We start from the raw sequence: 18,866 nt of genomic DNA, 5'->3' as shown, positions 1-18,866 counted from the left end.
TCCGTGTAACTCCGGTGATGAAGACAAATCATATTTGTTGGATAAGATGATCGGGAACTCCAGGGCAGAGCCGATAATGTAAAATGACCCAGGCATGAAGGAGTCCCGCACTACTACGTCTATACTTCAACAATTCAACATTAAAGATGCATTAAAAGGACATTCCATTTATAGCCCTGTGAACCAACACAACTTGAGTGTACTGTATTTGATACATTTTGCCCAGATATTGGTGCTGTAATTTCTTCACCTTCAAATATCATTAGTTTTGCTTTAAAAAGAAAAAGGCTTTGCTGCTTTCTATAACAAAACCCTGTACCTTTAGTCACACTCCCTCTTTTCACAAAGCAGTTTCCTTATTAGATGTATTCTAAGTACGAACTCAGGAGCTGAGCTACTGACATCACTCTGCTTCGGAGCCAATCACGGTCGTTATTATTTGCCCCCTTCACCACAGCACAGCTTTCAAAAGCCATACAGATAATAGGAGGACAGTGATTGGCTGTGGTGGCGATGTCAAGACAGCTGCTCAGCTCACATTGATCTCTCATTGGCTGAGTTGAGTATGCACTCTGAATACATCTAATAAGGAAGTTGTTTTGCGATCAGAGGGTTCATGGCTAGAGTTCAGGGGAATGCTGCAGAAATCTGCTAAATCTTTTTTGAACACGGACAGTATAAGGACAAACCTATCAAATGCACTTAAGTTAAACTGCTGCCCATAGTGTCCCTTTAAATCTTGAATTATGCCAATGACCTATACAGGGCATTCTGTTTAATATTCATTGACCAACTTCTCAAGATGGATATTTCTCCATTCTCCTATATACAGGAACTCACCGTAGCTGGTAACATCAGAACGATACTCGTGAAAGTGCAGAGCTCCACTCATGAAGCCAAAGTTGGTTCCACCATGAAACATGTAAAGATTAATGGAGGCGCCTTTTTTCAGAACTTCTGAGACAGTCGTCATCATCTCTGGGAGGATATAGAAAGAAAACATTCAATGCCCAGGGTTTAGAGACACTTATAAATGATTATGGTCTACATATATCTAATAGTTAATCCACTGAACTCCTTGATTACTGTGCAGAAAACTGTATCAGTAGCCACCCCCCACCCACTGAAAGGGCCTATGAATAAATACATTAATGATCACATGAAATAAAACTTGGCTGGAATTTTATATAGACTGCCTTGTTACTTCCATAATGGTATACTTCATTGGGGCCTACACATAGGGCAAACCATAAAGATTTAGTGTGCTTTCCATGAGCATCCAATAAGAAGTCTTTGCAAGACAGGTGCTCTAGATAATTGCTGCCTCTCGAGTTTAGCTCCAATGAGCTAACCAAACCAGGAAGTAACAGGACCGCTTGTCTGATTGACAGCCAGGGGGGTGTAACTAAGATTCATTTAGAAAAGTGCCAATTTATATTAAAATCTGCACTTTTCGTAAAATGAATAAAAGAGAACACATTCTTCACACATAAAGCACTTCAGCAAACTAAAGTACTTTAGGGGCTTGGATCGTCCCTTTAATAAAAAGAAAAACAAATAAATAAATAAAAAAATGATGTATATAAATTTTTTGAGAAAAGTTAACTTTTTACTTGGCTAAGCAGCCATGTTCGGTCACACTCTACTGTTATCTGATCAATCACTCCTCAACCTAACTTCCTGGCTGCTCTATGTGAATCTGCTGCTGCAGGCAAGCTAGGTTGAGCAGCAGTTGATCAGATAATAGAAGAGTCTGATCCAACTTTACTGCTAAGCAAAATAAAAAAAAAAAGTACTTTTTCTAAAAAATTTAAAGGACCACTCTAGGCACCCAGACCACTTCAGCTTAATGAAGTGGTCTGGGTGCCAGGTCCAGCTAGGGTTAACCCATTTTTTTTATAAACATGGCAGTTTCAGAGAAACTGCTATGTTTATTAATGGGTTAAGCCTTCCCCCAAATCCTCTAGTGGCTGTCTCATTGACAGCCGCTAGAGGCGCTTGCATGATTCTCACTGTGAAAATCACAGTGAGAGCACGCAAGCGTCCATAGGAAAGCATTGTAAATGCTTTCCTATGCGCATGGATGAATGCGCGCACAGCTCTTGCCGCGCGTGCGCATTCAGCCGACGGGGCGGAACGGAGGAGGATCGGAGGCAGAGATCTCCCCGCCCAGCGCTGGAAAAAGGTAAGTTTTACCCCTTTTCCCCTTTCCAGAGCCGGGCGGGAGGGGGACCCTGAGGGTGGGGGCACCCTCAGGGCACTCTAGTGCCAGGAAAACAAGTATGTTTTCCTGGCACTAGAGCGGTCCTTTAAATGTTAAAAATCAATATACATAATTAAAGAAAATATAAAATTTCATTAAATGTAATAAACCTTTTAAAAATTTGAGTGAAAAGTTGATGACAGTTGTCCTTTAAACTTTTGTTGAATCCCTGCGTCTCTTACGACCTGTTTTTAAGTTGATGTGACCAATAAAAAAAGAGGGTTATGCAAGTGAATTTTACATTTCAGACCTAAAATGCTGTGCAGGGAGCAATACGGACTTGTGATTTTTTTTTTGCCAGTTTGAGTATTTGACCTCAAATTCAAAATTCACTTTAAATTCTCCCTGTAGGAAATGGAAAGGAAATGAGACATGCAAACACGAAGAACTACTCACGATCAACATCAAAGACATGGTGGTCCCCTCCCCAGTGATCGAACCACCCTGTCCAATACTCCATCACCAGGACAGGTTTGTTATTCTGTGTATAGAAATGAAAAGTGAACTAGTGAAATCCCATCACCCTTACAAGCTCGAAATACTCTACATTAACATTAAGGATTGTTCTGTAGTTTTATGTAATGCTTGAATATCTTAATATGGCCACGTTAAGAATTAAAATATATTTAAATATATTTATGGAACTTGCAGTTTTTAAAATGAGAGGAGCCAAGGAATGGCCTGAATATTTACTGACTAAACCACAAATTGTGATGAATTTGAATTAAAAAATGAATAAATAAATGAAAATAAAACAGGCCAAAAATAGTCTAAGCTGCGAATATGGGAGTATTAAAGAATTTTTAAATACATCCTCCCAACTGCCCCGATCCCGGGTCCTGTCCTACTTCTCATTTTTCCCTGGAGGTGGAGGCACCACCAATACTGCGGACAGGATCACCCTATTTCCCGGTGGGGCTGCCTCCCAGAGGGGCTGGGTGGAGCTAATGATGCAAATCACTTCATTGGCACTGGCCCCCATTTACCCCTCCTACCAGCATCCCACTTCACAGGACGCCGGTGTTGGAAGGAATTCTATTTTGGTTTAAATTTAGCCAATGAGTTTTTTTGTATTCACCTAAATTCAATGTGGATGTATGTGTGTACCGGTGTACAGACAGAGAGTGTTTGCAGCTCTGACGACTGGGTGAAGTTATTCCAGGTCATATTACCGAGAGTTTTACAGCAATGAAACAATGGCTGCTTCTCAAATTGGCAGAATGATTTACTGGTGACACTCTTCATAGTCATCTTGTACTAAATAAAATGCCTTGGACCAATTCTCTAATTTTACTGAAATACAGACGAAATACCAAACTTTTCTTCTGTGTGATACATTGTCTGAAAGTCTTTCAACTCAAAAATAATTATTTTAAGATGACATTGGTTTTCTGCTCTAAAAGCGCCAAAAAAAGAATCCGCCAAAGACAATAAAATGTACGTGGCAATTTGCATCAACCGGTGTGACATTCATCTAACGAACATTTGTATTTAGATAAAAGTCCCCCGCTGGATAAGGATCACTAATCCGGCTGCAGAACTGAAGGAATCGCAGATCTCAGATTGTAAGCTCGTTTCACCTCTGGTCTTGTAACATTCTGTATGTAAATATCTTCAGATTCTATCATTGTAATGCACGCTGAATATGTGGGCGCTTTATAAATCCTAATAATCAGAATCTCAGTCCAGCTGAGAATCCTTGGCACTATTTGAAAATTGTATTCTACAAATACCAGCCAATCAACCTGAAGCACCTGGAGCAAATCTTCCAAGAGGAAATGCTGAAATCAGACACCCACTACACACAGAATTCTTGTTCCGGGATGGCAAATGATGCCCCAAAGACACTGCTGAAGCTGGAGTTACACCAGCAGCAGAGGGGTTAAACTTTTGCTGCGTTTCATAGCACAATACTACACATACAGACCCCAGACACCACAACCACTTCAAATTACTTGGAGCAACCCTTTAATATAAGGGGTTTGAATACCTAAGCAAGAAGCATATTTCAGTTTTTCTTTTAAATATCTACTCAGAAATATGCAAGTTTGAGTTTAAAATGTAGTTTTAGAGCAGGAAAGTTTGTAATAAATGTTGTTTGGGCATTTGTGAGTGAATCATTTATAATTCGGCAATAATGATCATTTTTAAGTGATCTAAATACTTCTGCAAGGCACCGAATATTACATTTTAGTTCACTACAATGATGCAGATTGTATATTTTAAATGAGCTTTGAAAATGGCACACAATGGTGATGTCGTCTATTCCTTGAATTAACCTGCTTTCTATTGAAATATCACCGATGGTATTTTGTCAAGTGCTTTGTAACATTCTGTTTTATTTTGATTTGTGCTATCTAGTTAAGAGCAGGTTATAAAGGGAATTTATTCAGAAGTTTGCTGCAGGATAAAGTACACTGTAATTAGAGAAGGTCCTTCTCTGTGTAATTAAAAGCCATTGAGCGGTTGCATAGCTGTAATATGGAGCTCCTTAAATATCAACATATCTTGCCCTGTGCAGCTTACAGATTGAGTGCTTGCAGTAAAATGAGCCGTACATAATTAGCATGACAAAACCCATTTTGTGGTTATATAGCTGATTAATGTGACATAGTGAATAATCAGGTCATCTCATCGTAACAGCAATGGAACACAGAAACATGATCCACAATTTGGAGACAGATCGGGACTGGGTCCTGTTTTGTTTAACACTTTCATTACCAGAATTTGTATTCCAAAAGAAAATGTTCTACAATAAACCCTACTGACTTTCACTGACACTCCTGGCTGGTCCTCAGCTGTCTGAGAAACACATTTCTCCATTGGAGTTCTGGTACCGTGCCTATATCTTATGCAGAGGGACTATAAATCACATAAACCGCCTCCCACTCCTGTTCTGTACGGAGGCCTGTTAGGATCAGTGCATGCAGGGCTCCTGGACAGAATGTAGAGGGTAGAAAGAGCTAGGTAGGGCACTGGGCACACGGGATACACATACGGTATATCTGCAGTGCCCTTTGAAATAGATGCCTGGTTTCAGCCAAGTCACAGAATTTACTACAGGTGGGCAGTATACCCACATACAGCCGTTGGTATGGTGTAATGAAGAGAACTCAGTAGTAAAGTAATGTGAGTAAATAGCAGACACTGAATGTACAATACTGAATTTCAATCATGCGCTAAAATATAAGCAATGAATTTTACAGATTGTTTCAATCAGTGCGGATGAGGATGCTGGTCCATTCTATATGAATAGATATTTTTTATTTTTATAAAGCATACCGTACATGTGTTTGCTGTATATTACCTGGATGGAGTCCAGATAGGAGAAGAGAATGGGTTCAATCTTTTGGAAGTTGATTGTGGCCAGAACTGTAAGAGTTAAACAAAAGAAAAACAAGTAATGAACAAACAGCATACACGGCACAATCTACAATGGTCTTAACCCTTTTAAATCTTCTAAAACTGCACCGGGGGTTTATTAACTAAACAGTGATTTGTAGTGAACTGAAAAAAACTAAATAGAAAATGAATGGAAACAAATTCTCCAATCTCTGTGGTATAGTCGCTGCTTGGTTATTTTGGCTGAATGGGTTTGAGACTGTCGGTCATTAATCCTGAAAACATAAAACAGACACAGGTAATACAAACATGCCAGCTGTCATGATGTCCCCTTCTGGCTCTCTGTGCCATTTAAACAGAGTGCTGGCACCTTGTTTAATGAAGTGATTAGTTTACAAGGAGGAGGACAGTGTGTGTCTTACACCTTTCCCATGGACGGTTAAATACCACCAGTAGGATCTCTTCTTCTCGGGTTTTACTTCCAAACATGACAAATCATTAATAACAGTTGTTAACTCTACCATAGATGCATTGTATTAATGTGTGGAATAGGAAGTGAGATTTGTGGAGTTAACCAGAGGATGAATTATTCACTGTGAAATGCTGATTCTGTGTTTGTTTCAAGTAATGAGAGGTCTATATACACACACACACATATAGATGAGGTTCAATGTAGGTCAAACAGCTACATCTAGTGGTAAAGACTTTTGATTACAATGGCAAGGCCCTACTGTTACTGTACATGACCCAGTTCTCTATCCAAACATTATTCTTGCTGCAACAAACTAACAAGATTGGCTGATTGGTCTCATTGCCACTGGCACAAGCCTGGCGTACCTGCTGATAGTCACTAGCCCACTCATTCCCTGACACAGGATCGGATTACCTGGCTGAAGGCCACTCTGCCAGACACATGATTGGCAGATTCAGAAAGATCCTGACAAAACTCCAGCTATCTAGATAAAACCTGGCAACTTATCATGGGGAATGTAGTTCTACAACATATATCAGGTCTCCCCTGTGCAGGTAAGTAGTTGGACTTGCATTGCATTGTGGGACTGCAAGAGGTGGAGTATTGGCATGCTTATTAAAAACAGGAAACAGGTGTCAGCCTAGACAAGTTTAGGGACAGTCCACGCTGCAGTGACCCATTCTGTCTGTTTAATGAATTTCACTATATACAATATATATGTAAAGACAATAAATGACACATCACACATCCAGATACAAGCACTACGGAATCTCTCCATTACTCCTCTCCCTGCAACTTCCAGATACTGACTGAAGCTTGGAAAATAATCCACCTCTTATTATAACGTTGTTACTGTATTATAATTTGTTACTATAGCTTCATTTATCCATCACTTCCAAATTCCTCCTGCTACCTATTGTCCCAAATTCCCACTATACGCTTGCAAGCTCATGGGCTCTCTAACTGCACTTTGTATTAAAGAGCTTCAATGGCTAGATCTCAGGTCACTGGGCCACCTTTTGTATCGGTCTGTGTATATTGTACGTTCTCCCCTAATAGTACAGCGCTGAGAAATATGCTGACGCTGTTTGAATGCCAGTAATTTATAATAAATAAATCGATATTCTGCAGTGAGCTACCATCAACCAAGAAGTAACTCACTTAACTATATCTAGTGATTCTTAGATTATCCAATAAGCAGTGCTACATGGGAACAGCGAGGAATTCTGGAGGCTGCGGTTATAAGATAACAGCTGTAATACTCAAAAAAAAAACTACAGCAAAACAGGGATTTACTTAGGTTGGAAGGGTTAAATGGAGGCTTACAAAATTAAAATAAAAAAATAAAAGTGTGGTGTGTTCTTTTACTCACCATGACTAACCTGTCCAGCTGGTGATACTTAGATTAGCATACAGAAATTTACCTTTCCAGGATCAATGTATTTATTGTTATATATAAAAGGTTACGTGCTGTTAGACTTAGAATTACATAGTTACATAGCTGAAAAGAGACTTGCGTCCAAGTTCAGCCTTCCTCACATGTTTTTGCTGTTGATCCAAAAGAAAGCAAAAATCCCAGTCTGAAGCGCTTCCAATTTTGCAACAAACTAGGAAAAAATTCCTTCTTGACCCCAAAATAGCAGTCAGATGTCTCCTTGGATCAAGCAGCTATTACCCCACTAATTAGAAATTATATCCCTGTATGTTATGTTTTTGGAAGTATTTATCCAATTGCTGATTAACCCCTTAAGGGCCAAACTTCTGGAATAAAAGGGAATCATGACATGTCACACATGTCATGTGTCCTTAAGGGGTTAAACATCTGTACGGACTCTGATAAAACCATCTTTATTTACACTTCTGTTTGCTACTTTTTAAAGCCACAAACATGAACAATGTTTAATGAGATAAATACTTTATTAAATGTCAAAAACACAAGGGGTTTATTCACTAAACCGTTAACTATAAGAACCGACAGCAGAATTGCATATTTCAGGCAAAAATAATAATAATAATTTGATCTAAATGTGCAATTACTTTGCCATCTCTCTTGGGTTCCCAGTTTAGCAAAAAAGCCTAAAACATTCTTGAAAGTAAATTTTAAATGTAATGTCATAAAATTTCTCTCTGTACAAAATCAACACAACAAGGCTTCGAATTACCTCCTTCTACTGTCCCGGAACTGAGACCATCTTTGTTGTCAGACGTTAGTAAAAGTTCCTCGATCCCTCTGCGGACAAGGGCCTGGTGTGCGAAGACACAGAGGGTCTTGTTATTAGAACAGAGAGTGACCTGTACAGACGAGCTGAGAGCACACAGTGAATGCTGCCAACCATTATACAGAGATTATCTCAGCCATGCAATCACACCTGAAACCTAGTGACTTCTGTTTATACACTAATTAAATGAAATAACCGGTTTGGAAAAATTCTCAAACTCGGCTACTTTAACAGCTTAACTACTTGTGCCTAAAACTTGCATATACCCTGTAACTTCTCCTCAATTTCCATTTTAGTGAATAAACTACCATAGGGGTTGTTCACCTACAGTGACCTATACTTAATTGAAAAAATAAATAAATAATAAAACTCCGATTTGTAAAACTGCTAAAATCACAGCTTGGATACTTTGGTTTGAATTTAGTGATTTTGTGTGCGATTTATAATGTTTAGTGCATTAACCCTAATAATTTACAATATTATAAAGTGGGATATGCGCTTTGAAGGGCAGGAGTGATTCTGAAGAATTAAGGTATCACCGCTGATAACAGCACTACACAAATAATTATTTTATATCATAATGTATCACGGTCTGTGCTCAAAATAGTCAGTGAACTGTAATTAACTGAAAACTGAATGGCAAAATAGAAAAAAAAGTAAAAACAAATCTTACATTTAGCGTTTTTTTATTTCAAACAGTTTTAGCCAACATTTTGAAATATCAGTTTTCTCTTATCTACAATCCAGTGTTTTATCTAAGAAGCCCTATTATCTTTAACACCCTGGGTACGTTTTGTGGCTGCCCCTGCTGTAAATACTTTTCAAGACCCCAGAATTTAGCAAGCACATTTTTTAGCTTTTTAATAGCTGTCAATTTTCTATAGGACATTAAAAAGGATTTATAGTGTAATTAGTCATTTATACAAAAGTGTTCTGAATAACTATCGTCCATAAACTGAGCAAACTGAACCTGCAGCCGAGAGGAAGCCAATACAGCTCACCTGATTGTCTAACACCAGAAAAACTACGATTAACTCAGCAATTCCCTTGTGCCAGGCTTCCGATTACAGGCGACAGAGAGCATACAGAATTCAAAGGGGGAAACAAATAATTTATTCCAAAACATTTCCCAATTTAGGCCTTTGTTCCAGATTGGATATTTAACTTACATCAGGGTTACTCAAACTAAAACTGATGGCAATTTGTAAAACCAATATAGCTGAGATGGAAACATACAGGTGGAGAGATGTTTGCAAATCCCAACTGTTCATGGTTTAGTAAATAACCTGATTATGTTTCATATGGTGCACTACACAGGAAATCACATCACACTTTGAGGTTAATTCACTAAACACAGAATTGTCGTGAATGAAAAACTAAATTGCAAGATTTCAGTTAAAATAACCAAGGTCTGACTATATTGTCGCCTAAAGTTTAGTCCGTAAGCCCCAGTATATGTCATGGATTAATAAAAGGGTCTCGCAGCCCACGTCTGCACTTACGGTCTTTATAAATTCCATGTAGTTGGCGTCCTTAGCGTAAGAGCCATACTCATTCTCCACCTGAACTGCGATTATTGGTCCGCCCCTTGAGTACTGCAGATATAAAGCACAAAGGTTACCGAGTTAGCAGTTTATCCACCAACCAATGAGCTGCAGAGAGTGGAAAACTGGTGCGCAAAGTTTAGATCTAAAGAACTGAATTCAGGGGAATTAATCAACGTAAACCAGTTGGATCCTTTTGAACTTGTTTTATTGCAGCTGGAAGGTGTATAATGGCTTTCCAGCGGTTTCTCAACTACCTCCAGGGATGTGCAAACTGCAGCCATGCTGAAATAATCATACCGCAGTACTAAGCATGCTAGACGAGGACTGTTGATTAATGTGGGGCTTGTTGAGTGTGTTGGGAGCAGTTGCCCTCCGCGGCAAATGTGTCAGACTGTGTTCCTGACTCCTGTGATCAATTCAGCGTCAGGTGGACTGAGACTGATAATTACTGCACCTGAGAACCTACCTGATGCCAGATCACCTTCGGGATCAATTCATCAAAAAAAGCCTCGGTTGCCTCTGTGAAGCCGCTATACGTTGTTCGTAGCTGCATGTTCTTGTCTCGTAATAACCAGCTGGTAAAGAAATGCCTTTAAGATACTGGATCAAATACTGAGCTTATACCAGCATTTCCCCTCCATCTGACCACTAACCATAGTTTGCTACTTTCTACCCCCTATGCATGAATAAAGATATTAATAGCTACGGGAGCTTTGAATAAAGAGTAAAAGTCACCGTGGAAACTAATACAATGTCCCTAGTGACTCCACTTTTTGGACTTTGCACTAGAATTACGCAAGAACAGTCTATGTATTTATACAGTGCTATTAGTTTACACGACTTGTGACACACAACTTAATAACAAACAGAGTCAAACAAAATAAAACTGCCCGCCCACAGTATGGTTTATCCCGTCTCATCTTCATTTTTTTATAAAACCTCCCAAGAGCCCAAGAGCCACCACTTCCGCTCCTACATCAGCATTTTATCACCAGCCCTTCCGAACCACCACACATTTGCTCCTGTCTCCCCAAACAGCAATCTTTACTCTCTCACCACTTACTTCCCCTCTAGTATTCTTTCCTCGTCTCCTTCCTCATCTCTACAACCTCTTTTGACCACAAGGAAATTAGTCAACGAAAATAGAGTCCCACATTTTAATTATCCATCTTACCTAAATGCATATAGTTACATAGCTGAAAAGAGACAGCCTTTCTCACATTTCTTTTTGCTGTTGATCCAAAAGAAGGCAAGAAATCCACTCTGAAGCATTTACAATTTTGCAACAAACTAGGAAAAAATCCTTCTTGACCCCAGAATGGCAGTCAGATATCTCCTTGGATCAAGAAGGTATTATCCCACTAATTAGAAATTATATCCCTGTATATGTAGTTTAAAATATAGTCAGGTACATTTTATCTATAGCTATCCATTGTCAATTAACTCAGATGAGCTATGAACAGTGGTCCATGGTAAATAGCGTTTGGATAAATGTAGACACTACTTCTCACCTCGGCAAACCTCCAAGGTCCCACTCAGAGCATATGTATGGTCCAGGGCGCAAAATAACCCAGAGTCCAACTTCATCTGCCATATCTAGAAAACCTCTAGGGAAATTTAGAAGAAACCAGATTACAAGCTGATCACAAAAATAAGGCTACTCAATATATCCCTCACACATGTTTATTGGGTCTGCAGTCTGTGAAGTTAGGGATTAAGCAAATCTATTTACAGCCCACAGCTAAACCCAATACAAGCAATAACACCCCCAGTAATGTGTCTTTAAACTACAATTTACGTGTTTAGAAATAAGTCTGTGTAAATAAGATACATTGTTTTTCATCGAAGTTACATTTTATTTGAATAAATTGTTATTAGTAAGTCACCTAACATTTCTGATTTTAGTGGTCACACCCCTAAAATAGTAGTGTCCCTCTTTGTCCATTTGAAATATTGGGAGGTATGGACTGTGTACATTAGTTGTGTGTGTGAAAGATACCGTTTTCCACTAAAATAAAACCGGTTCTTATATTAATTTTTGCCCCCGAAAAACACACTAGGGCTTATTTTCGGGTAATTTATTGTTTCGGGGGAAAACGGTAGCAAGTATGTGCAAGAAAGCAGGTCTACGTTCAGGGGAATCAGACCAGTTCACTAGCGAATGGAATCCTGCAAATCTATGCTCAGGGAAAATGCCCCGAACAAAGATTAGCGAACTAGTGACTAGGGTTTATTTTCGGGGTAGGGCTTATAGTGCACGCATCCCTAGAAAATAAGCATCAGCTTTTTGGGGGGGGAGATGTCCTATTTTCGTGGAAAAACAGTATATGTGATAGTTGTATGTATGTAATCGGGGTATATAGATTTGTTTAGTGTCGGATATGTGTGTGATGTATATGAAGGGAGTCAGAGGCGGCTCTCTAATTAGGCAGTTTAGGCGGCCACCTAAGGCCTCACTGCCGCCTAAACCACCTTAGGGCAGACTGTATCAGGTCCTCGGTCACTGACTGAGCACCCGACACCAGGAGGGGGCCCGGCGGCATATCTAGCAATCAGAGCGTTGCCGCGAGTTACCACGGCATTGTCCTGACGAGATCTCGCGATATACATGGTCTGCAGCTCTGCACACTGCGGAGCTGCAGACCGGCGCCTATGGCCACCGGACCACCAGGAAGAGAAACAAGGTATTGAATCACTCCCTCCCAGTATTTCTCCCCCTCACCCCAGCATTAACCCACTCCCTCTCCTAGTATCCCCCCCCCCCCCAGAGCATTAAGCCTCTCCCTCTCAGTATTCCCACCCCCTGCATTAAGCCTATCTCTCCCAGTATTCCCACCCCCTGCATTAAGCCTCTCTCTCCCAATATTCCCACCGAGCATTAACTCTCCACTCCCAGTATCCCCCCCGAGCATTAACCCTCTCCCTCCCAGTATTCCCCCCAGCATTAACCCTCTCTCCCCCCCCCGCATTAACCCTCCCCCTTCCCACACAGTATTATCCCCTCCCTCCCAGTATCCCCCACACAGTATTACCCCCCTCCCTCCCAGTATCCCCCACACAGTATTACCCCCTCCCTCCCAGTATCCCCACAGTATTACCCCCCTCCCTCCCAGTATACCCCACACAGTATTATCCCCCTCCCTCCCAGTATACCCCACACAGTATTATCCCCCTCCCTCCCAGTATACCCCACACAGTATTATCCCCCTCCCTCCCAGTATACCCCACACAGTATTACCCCCCTCCCTCCCAGTATACCCCACACAGTATTACCCCCCTCCCTCCCAGTATACCCCACACAGTATTACCCCCCTCCCTCCCAGTATACCCCACACAGTATTACCCCCCTCCCTCCCAGTATACCCCACACAGTATTACCCCCCTCCCTCCCAGTATACCCCACACAGTATTACCCCCCTCCCTCCCAGTATACCCCACACAGTATTACCCCCCTCCCTCCCAGTATACCCCACACAGTATTACCCCCCCTGCCTCCCAGTATAGCACTCACACCATCAACCACCTTCAACACAGTATCCCCCCACAGTGTTAACCCCTCCCTCACAATATTTCCACCACACAGTATCACCCCTCCGTCCCACACAGTATCAACCCCCTTCTCACACACTATCACCCCCCTTCTCTCACAGTATCACCCCCTCACACACACTGTCATGCCCCACAATGTAGTATCACCATACTCTCACACAATCAGCCTGCCCACACACGGTCATCCCCCCCTACACTGTCAGCCCCTTTACGCATCCACACTCACATTAACCACTCCTAATATTGTTAAACTACCCCTGCCCTTGCTCTGTCACACTCAGCAGGTCAAATTAAAATTCTGTCACACTCACCTTCTCACACTCTGTCACACTCTCCCCCCAACCCTGCCACACTTATCCTGTCACATTAATGCCTCTAATCCGGTCACAAAAAATGCAACCCTATTTTTTATTTATTTTTTACTTTTGGTGTTAGCGGGGCCTTATGTTTGAGTTTCGCCTAAGGCCTCAAAATCTAGAGCCGCCTCTGAAGGGAGTTATACATGTTTAACCCCTTAAGGACACATGACGTGTGACATGTCATGATTCCTTTTTATTCCAGAAGTTTGGTCCTTAAGGGGTTAAAGACGTATATGTATAAAAGCTGTGAGGACAATGTGTGATACCGGCTGTGTAAGCATGATTTGGGAGCTGTGTGATGGACTTTAAAAGGTAAATGTAAACATAGAAATAGTTAAAAGTAAAGATCAGTAGTAATTATTCATCGTTTGCCACTAACATTGAAAAGGGCAATAATGCCATGGGACACCAGGCACCATAATCACTTTAATTATATACAGTGGTTATGGTGCCTATGGTGTCCCTTTAGTGACAGCAAAAAAGAGGACTGTGAGCACCATAACCACTTATGCTTACTGTAGTTTTTATGATACAAAAAGTCTTTAGGCGTCAATAGTATTTAACAGTTTTACAGTGTCATGGCTGGCACCTACATCAAATAATGAGAAAAAAAAATGATTACGACACCATAACTACTACAACGACCAGTAATAATACAACAAGCTATAGTGGTTATGGTGCTTAGAGTGTCTCTTCAAAATATGCTAAATATTACAAGCTGAAACCAGCAATATACAATACAAATATTACACTCAACGTCAGTGAAATGATCAGCTCAGTCATTCTTTTCTTTACGTTTAAATTAGTTTCAATTAATGTTACAGTGACGTATACCAGCAGATATTGTATTTTTATGTTTTTATTCTTAAATTATTTTTATGAATGTGGATAATATCAAATAATTTATCATAATATAAATTCACATTTAGCATAAAAACATTAAAATTGGTTTCAGGTATCAATAGGTGATGCTGAATTCGCAGTCAGGACCAATTGCCGGGCTGCCTCTGTCAGATTAAGAATACAGGGAAAAACTGCATATAAAAAATGAAAGTCTCCAATTACCCGAGGTTCAAGTTCCCAGAGAAGTCAAACTTCCCTCGTCTTGGCTCGTGCAGATTCCACGGCACATAGCTAAAGTAAAAGACCGACATCGTTAGGAGCATTTACATATCAATTCACACAAAGCATGTTACATGGCTATAGATGGTCTCTGGTGACTGTCTGGATAGTCCCTCATCCAGTGGTGGTACTTCATAAAGGCTCTAAGCAGCAGCCAATGGTAATGAGATGCTGTTATGGGCAAATGCAAATATTACAAGTTTTAGAATGAAATGTTGTATTTCTTAAACTGTGTACCTTGTCTTTAAGGGATATTGCAAATTGACAAGGTGTTAGAAATGGAACATATTGTTTTTCATAACTGTTTCTTTAAGCAATAACCTCAGTGCATAATATGTTTGCGCCATTTTGTCCCAGACAAATTACAATAACAATAATGCATAAACAAGCTTCAAGGCTATACTACGACTCTTTCAGTACACAATATACTGTGGTAACCCCAAGTTAATGGAACTTCCCCAAATCCGGGAATCTCCCACGACTGTGCACTTACGTCTTAGTATAAACAACAGATAAGCTATTCAGACTTTAAGATGCCATCTTGAACTAAGTCAGGAAAATTTCCATGACGTATGCACCCTTTAGTTATGGCCTTGTATGTTTGCCAAATTAAGGGTGGTCCTAAAATGAATAAAGTAAAAAAAGTAACTTTTTCATATATGAACTATTGCACTATTCAAAACCAGCTGTTTCTCCAGTCGTTAATAAAGGAAAGAATGAAAACTGCTGATATAAATCACAGCAAAAACATACACTTATCAGTAGCTCTTACAATGCCAATAGATTCGATTTGTTTTTTGGGTGTTTTGTAACAAAAACTGGGGGGGGGCTACTGTAACAAACTACTTTCGGCAAAGATCTTATCGATGGGAGATTAGATGTTGATTACTAGTAAATATGAGGCATTTTACTGCATTAACGGATTTGTAAAGCACAGAGTTTGTAATTAGCTGTACATTACACGGTTCTTTGGCGACGCACCATGCATGTACGGATATGTTTATACTTCAGGTACCTACGTAGTAAGGGTATTTAAGCCACACGCCTTCATCTTCAGCATCCGGTCCTTCCACTGAGCATGAGGTACTCGAAAATAATGCATGGAACCTCCCAAAATCATGATGGGTTTGCCTTCTAGGAGAAATTGTGAATTCTCGGCTTGCAGGCCTGTGCGATGGATTAACATCCTTATGGGGAAGATTTTGTATAAAGAAGATCTGTAGATATTAGAAAATAATTCATGTTATACTGGATAGCATGCCAACGTTTAATCAAATTGGTGATATTTTTTTGAAACCTCTATTCAGAAATATGCCACTGGGTTCTTACACATATCCATAAGCATAGGTTTGACTACCTATCTATATATATATTATTACTGTATGTAGATGCAAAACTAATTGTTCTGCTTCTAAGCTGATATATCAGATCAAGCCAGAAATAGTGCAAGAAACATATCAAATAAATTAAAAATTCAAATGTGCATTATTTAGATTCTTTGTGAACTCTTTGTGAAAGGTTATATACAGTTGTGCTTAAAAGTTTGCATACCCTTGGAGAACTGGTAATATATTTACCATTTTAAAAGAAAACATGAGCGACTAGGCAAAACACATTTCTTTTATTCAATTCTTGCAGGTGGTATAGCTGCCCATTCGTCTTGGCAGAATGCCTCCAGGTCATGCAAAGTCTTTGGTGGTCTTGCATGAACAACATGTTAGAGATCTCCCCAGAGTAGCTCGATGATATTAAGGTCAGGAGACTGCAATGGACACTCCAGAACCTTCACTTTTTTCTGCTGCAACCACTAGAGGGTCAACTTAGCCTTCTGCTTAGGGTCATTGTTATGCTGGATAGTCCAAGAGCGTCCCACGTGCAGCCTTCATGCAGATTCATGCAAGATTCCCTGTGCCTTTATGTCACGGCACTGCCATGTACTCGCCGCTCCCAGAGACCCCTCTCCCGGTTCTGCGGCGGTTTCTTCTCTCCCTCTTGCCGCCGAGGTCCATGGCGAGCACGCCGTCGCGGCAAGATTGCGGGTGCCACGTGGACCGAGCATTCTGCACAGGGAGGAGGAGAAGGAGAGCTGCAGATCAGTTAGGGGAGGGCAGATCAGGGACTATAGTGCAAACCAAGTTGGCGCTAAGTCCCTGTCCTCTTTTAATACCTCCTGTGTGCCCCACCTACTGGTGGGAGGTGGTCGGTCATGTGATCCTTTTTAAACCAAGCACACCTTCCAGTCAGTGCTTGGTTATTTTCCTTGTCTTTGTATACCTGCCTTTTGCCCTGATATTCAGCTTATATTCCTGGTTCCTGACCCCTAGTCACCTGATTGATTCTTCTTGCCTGCTGTTTGACCTGACTTCGGATTGATTGACTGTGCCTCCTGCTTCTTCCCTTCTCGGATTCCTCGCTTGGCTTCTTCCCATTAAAGACCTCCGTGCCACCGCAGACCCTTTGGGACCCTGTCCCTACTTTCAGGTGCTCCTGCGGGTCGTGATTGTTTGGGAGTGCTATTCCGCTGCAATTGGGTTTCGTCACCTCTGCAAAACCCCAGGTGGGTGTGACACTTTAGAGCTCACACACCCCAAAACATCAGTGAGCCACCACCATGCTTCACAGCGGGGATGGTATACTTTTCACTATAGGCCTTGTTGACTCCTCTCCAAACATAGCACTTATGGTTGTGATCATAAAGCTCTATTTTGGTCTCATTTTTTCCAAATTACAGTGTGCCAGAAGCTGAGAGGCGTGTCAAGGTGTTGTCGGGCATATTGTAACCAGGCTTTTTTGTGGCTAGTGCAGTAAAGGCTACTTTCTGGCAACTCGATCATGCAGCTCATTTTTGTTCAAGTATCGTCGTATTGTGCTCCTTGAAACAACCCCACCGTTTTTTTCCAGAGCAGCCTGTATTTCTCCTGAGGTTATTTGTGGGTTTTTCTTTGTATCCTGATCAATTCTTCTGGCAGTTGTGGCTAAAATCTTTCTTGGTTTACCTGACCTTGGCTTGGTAAATTGAACAGTACCGAACAAATCTCTTTTTGTATCCTTTTCCATATTTATAAAGTTCCATTACCTTGTTACGCAGGTCTTTTGACAGTTCTTTTCTACTCCCCATGGCTCAGTATCTAGCCTGCTCAGTGCATCCATGTGAGAGCTAAACTAATTGACTATTTATACACAGACACTAATTGCAATTTTTAAAAAAGGGCAGGTGTTGGAAATTAATCTTTAATTGCCATTTTAACCTGTGTGTGTCACCTTGTGTGTCTGTAACAAGGCCAAACATTGAAGGGTATGTAAACTTTTGATCAGGGCCATTTGGGTGATTTCTGTTATCATTATGTTATCAAAACAACTATGTAATAATAAATGTCTTCATATGATCACTATCCTTCAATAAAAGACATTTTTTGCATGATCAGTCATATTTTCAAAATCAATGCCACAATTTCACAATTTAAAAATCAAGCACCTAATATATGACTTTTCTTTAGTTATTAGACATGTCATTAGCGAAGAAGGGAAAATGATTTACTTTAGTGGTAATTATAGCACATGAGCTAATGAACTTTACTACTTTCCTCTTCTTTCCCAACAAGCTCAAAAGTTAAAATCAAGATAGACAACAAATGCAAGTTATGCAACCTGTGATTTAACATGAAATGCCATTCAGTTATAATGGTTTTGAGGTTGTGACAGTGGCTTAACATTCAATATTTCTGGCTCTGTAAAATGTAATTGTCCCAATCCATAAAGTTGGAATAGAACTCACAATACTCATCACATTGCACCCATTGTAAAGCACTATGTAAATATAATAATAATAATAATAATAATAATAATAATAATAATGTCTTACTCATCATAGCCAACAGTCTTATAAAGTTCACATTAATTAATAACATTTCCTTAAACAATGAATATGTCATTTATCATGAACTGAGTTTATATCAGGATAAGCACATTATGGCTGGAACACATAATCAGATT

General features: G+C 40.3%; 1 protein-coding gene across 1 annotated transcript in view; it reads right to left on the bottom strand.

Annotated features, from left to right (window-relative positions):
- LOC134577648 (beta-galactosidase-1-like protein 2) overlaps positions 1 to 18,866 on the bottom strand; it is a 68,359-nt gene that overhangs the window by 27,236 nt on the left and 22,257 nt on the right. Inside the window, exons 2-10 of the mRNA XM_063436506.1 lie at positions 15,893 to 16,090; positions 14,817 to 14,885; positions 11,355 to 11,450; positions 10,310 to 10,418; positions 9,799 to 9,891; positions 8,240 to 8,321; positions 5,571 to 5,635; positions 2,660 to 2,744; positions 841 to 978 (exon numbers count right to left, since the gene is read on the bottom strand). Coding sequence (XP_063292576.1) covers positions 841 to 978; positions 2,660 to 2,744; positions 5,571 to 5,635; positions 8,240 to 8,321; positions 9,799 to 9,891; positions 10,310 to 10,418; positions 11,355 to 11,450; positions 14,817 to 14,885; positions 15,893 to 16,090 — 935 coding nt within the window. The remainder of the gene's footprint in view (positions 1 to 840; positions 979 to 2,659; positions 2,745 to 5,570; positions 5,636 to 8,239; positions 8,322 to 9,798; positions 9,892 to 10,309; positions 10,419 to 11,354; positions 11,451 to 14,816; positions 14,886 to 15,892; positions 16,091 to 18,866) is intronic.

The sequence above is a fragment of the Pelobates fuscus genome, chromosome 11, assembly GCF_036172605.1.
Source record: "Pelobates fuscus isolate aPelFus1 chromosome 11, aPelFus1.pri, whole genome shotgun sequence".
In the NCBI taxonomy this organism is placed as follows: domain Eukaryota; kingdom Metazoa; phylum Chordata; class Amphibia; order Anura; family Pelobatidae; genus Pelobates; species Pelobates fuscus.
Note: the sequence above shows the minus strand (reverse complement) of the source record. Positions and strands in the feature narration are given on the sequence as shown.